The sequence below is a fragment of the Trametes versicolor genome (genome assembly GCF_000271585.1).
Source record: "Trametes versicolor FP-101664 SS1 unplaced genomic scaffold TRAVEscaffold_162, whole genome shotgun sequence".
Classification (NCBI taxonomy): Eukaryota; Fungi; Basidiomycota; class Agaricomycetes; order Polyporales; family Polyporaceae; genus Trametes; species Trametes versicolor.
In genome coordinates this window covers 1-2,757 of record NW_007360482.1, presented here as the reverse complement: position 1 = coordinate 2,757, position 2,757 = coordinate 1, and the positions used below count along the sequence as shown (strand labels likewise).

Below are 2,757 nucleotides of genomic sequence, written 5' to 3'. Positions count from 1 at the left end.
CTGGAAGTCTGCGTGCGCCCCAGACACCTCGGCCCCGCCTTAAACGGCGTGGCGAAGCAGAAGGGGCGGACGGGCGCGAGGCACTTGCGGTGCGCGACGACATCCGAACGGGTCCGGGCGCGGGCGCGGGAGAAGCGGGTGGCGTGCTCTGCGGTGTGGCCGGGGCGCTCAGACGCCGCTTCTTGTCGACATGGGACGTGTCTGCGTTGTCGACATGGGACGCGTCTGCGTTGTCGACATGAGACGCGTCTGCGTTGTTGGCTGCGGCCGCGGAGCTGTCGTAGGCTTCGCCCAGTTTCCACGCGATGGCGTTCATGAGTCGGGGGTCCATACGCGGAGGCCCGTCGTCCATGTCGTCCATGTCGTCCAAGTCCGACATGTCGATCACCTTCGATGGGTCCTCCTCTGGCTCCGGCTCTGGCTTCGGTGCCGGCTTCCTTGGGGCCCCACCTGCTTTTGGCGTGACCTCATCTGCTTTTGACGATGACTCGCTCTTTAGCTTCGACACAGTCTCCAGGCGCAGAGTCGCGCGGTATGCGGCCGTAGGTTTCTTCACGCCCTTCGGAATGCAGAATGGATACGGCCCGAGAGGACGTGCCATGTAGTCCGCCATCGCCTTCCGGTCCTCCTCGTACCAGTACTCGTCCTCCTCCCTCTTGGTAACCCAGCCAAGTTGGCGCAGGCGGTAGAGATCCCTGCCTGAGAGGCGGATCTTGGCCGCATCCTCCGACGAGAGGCGTATGTAGTGATCGTGCATGATGAGCGCACTGGTGGCCTTCTCCCAGACGTCGGGAGCGCGGGGGTCGGGGCCCTTGGGGAGTGGCTCATACGCGAAGTCGCGGACCTTGACGCCAGCAGCCTTTGCCCTCTCCATGCAGGGGCCGCCATCTTCACTCACGTCGTCAATGATCTCTGTGAGCGCGGGTGAGGGGGGACAAGCATCAGGTCTGTCGGTGTCGCGTTTGACGGGAGGAAACAGGATGGGCAAGCGGAGTGAGCGGAATGGCGCGTCGCGTTCGAGTGGGTCCATACCCCATAAGAAGGGTCCTTTGCGAAGATCACTCCTCTTGCGCTTGAGGGGGTGCGCGTCGTACGCGACTGATAGGACTGGTAGGTGGATTTGAGGGGGACCTGTCAAGCGGTATCCTGACAAAGACATGGTGCTTGTTGCGTAAAAGACCCGTTCGATGGGTTGGTTGTGGTGGTTGTGGTGGTTGTGTGATTGTGTGTTTTGTGGTGGTGGTGAAGGTGGTGGAGGTGGTGGTACGTGCAAAGGCGGGGAGAGGACAATATTGTCCTGATATTGTTCCACTGGCATTCCGCGTCGCGCGGAGCCCTAACCCCTGTGCACACGCTCACGTGCCGCGGGCGCCTCGCCGCCGCATCCACTCTCTTCTAACCGCGTCTGCTCCAGCTGCAGCCCTCGCGGTCTCCACGATGACGCACGCGCTGCCATCGCTCTGGCAGCTCGAGTCCTCCTCCTCGAGTCGACACCACGCTCTCTCACAGCCCCGCGTTGACGTCTGAGCACACCGAGCTATTCAAGCACAACTCAAGTCTATTGATCTATCAATACAACATTCGCCGCCGTCTATCCCACCCTTCTGACTACCTACATACAGTGCCCGCGGGTGCGCCTGCCGCCCTGTACCCGCTACGTATGCGCTATCCCGTCGGACAATCGCTTACCTTTGTCTGCAGATAGCCGCTCCCTGAATCGATCCTGGGACGCCTCTATCGCTAGCATACACGGCTGCACCCGCAGAGGCGTCCGGGACGTCTGCATCGGAGCTACCGCCCGTCGTATGCGTCCGAGCACCTACCTTACCGGATACTGACCCGCTCTATGCGACCACCTGCCCAGCGCAGCCCCCGCAGTCGTCTCTCAAACGGCGCGAGCCTGTGAATAGGTGCGTCAGCGCGAACATGGCGCAGGACGCGACGGGAATACTCACCTCGTTTGCAGTGCAACTACCACAGCGGCGACGACTTCCAGAGACAAGACGTCGCACCACGCCATTGACGAATTGCGGGCGACCCTGCAACGTCGTCAGCGGCGAGCGCACTCCACACATGAGAGAAGGAAGGAGTACGTACCGCGTACCGGCAGCGGCACACCGCGCACTGCGCCTCTGCAGTCGCTCCAGACGAGGATGGGCACGGGACGATGGGCCTGCGACCTCGTCGACAGCGCCCACCACCACAGGACCGCACCGCGTCCGCGGCGTGCGTCGCAGGAGACGAAGACGAGAGGAGGATGAGAGGAGGACGAGAGGAAGAGGGGAGACAGGGCGTGCAGATCGACCCGGGGCCTCACGCACCCTAAGTACCCCTCCGCCCGCGCACGGACCTCCTCCGAAGCGAGACGCGACTCTTGGCCGGACGTCCGTGCTGGCACGATGCCCGGACACGACCCACACAACACCGCGGCGCCTCCGGATCATCCGCATTCGCGGTGAGTAATTCCGCCCGCACCGCCGCGCCGCGGGACGACGCTGACGCCCATTTGGCCCCCTAGTGTTTCGGACGGACGCGGCGCATACGCACGGCCGCCGCGCGCGCACCCTCGCATAGCCATCCGATCGGTGGGTGCCTGCTCGCTCGCATCTCGCCGCTCTGGGGCCGCTATTTCGCGAAAATACGAAAATACGACATTCCGCGCGCAGAACGGGTGTGCGACTCCGTGCGTGCGATGGCGGCATCGTTCGAACACTCTGCGCCGGCCCTGCGATTGTGGAGGGCAGCGGACGAGGTTCG

The 2,757-nt window shown here is 63.5% G+C and overlaps 2 protein-coding genes across 2 annotated transcripts; one reads left to right on the top strand and one right to left on the bottom strand.

Moving 5' to 3' along the window:
• Nucleotides 1-84: 84 nt before the first annotated feature.
• TRAVEDRAFT_54771 (uncharacterized protein) lies at nt 85-1,159 on the bottom strand (the record flags this gene model as incomplete). Its single annotated transcript, XM_008047711.1, has 1 exon — nt 85-1,159. A coding segment is annotated over one exon (1,075 nt), but the record flags the coding sequence as incomplete, so codon positions are not given.
• A 392-nt stretch (nt 1,160-1,551) lies between these two features.
• TRAVEDRAFT_32625 (uncharacterized protein) lies at nt 1,552-2,757 on the top strand (the record flags this gene model as incomplete). Its single annotated transcript, XM_008047710.1, has 3 exons — nt 1,552-2,061; nt 2,107-2,455; nt 2,519-2,757. Coding segments are annotated over exons 2-3 (295 nt in total), but the record flags the coding sequence as incomplete, so codon positions are not given.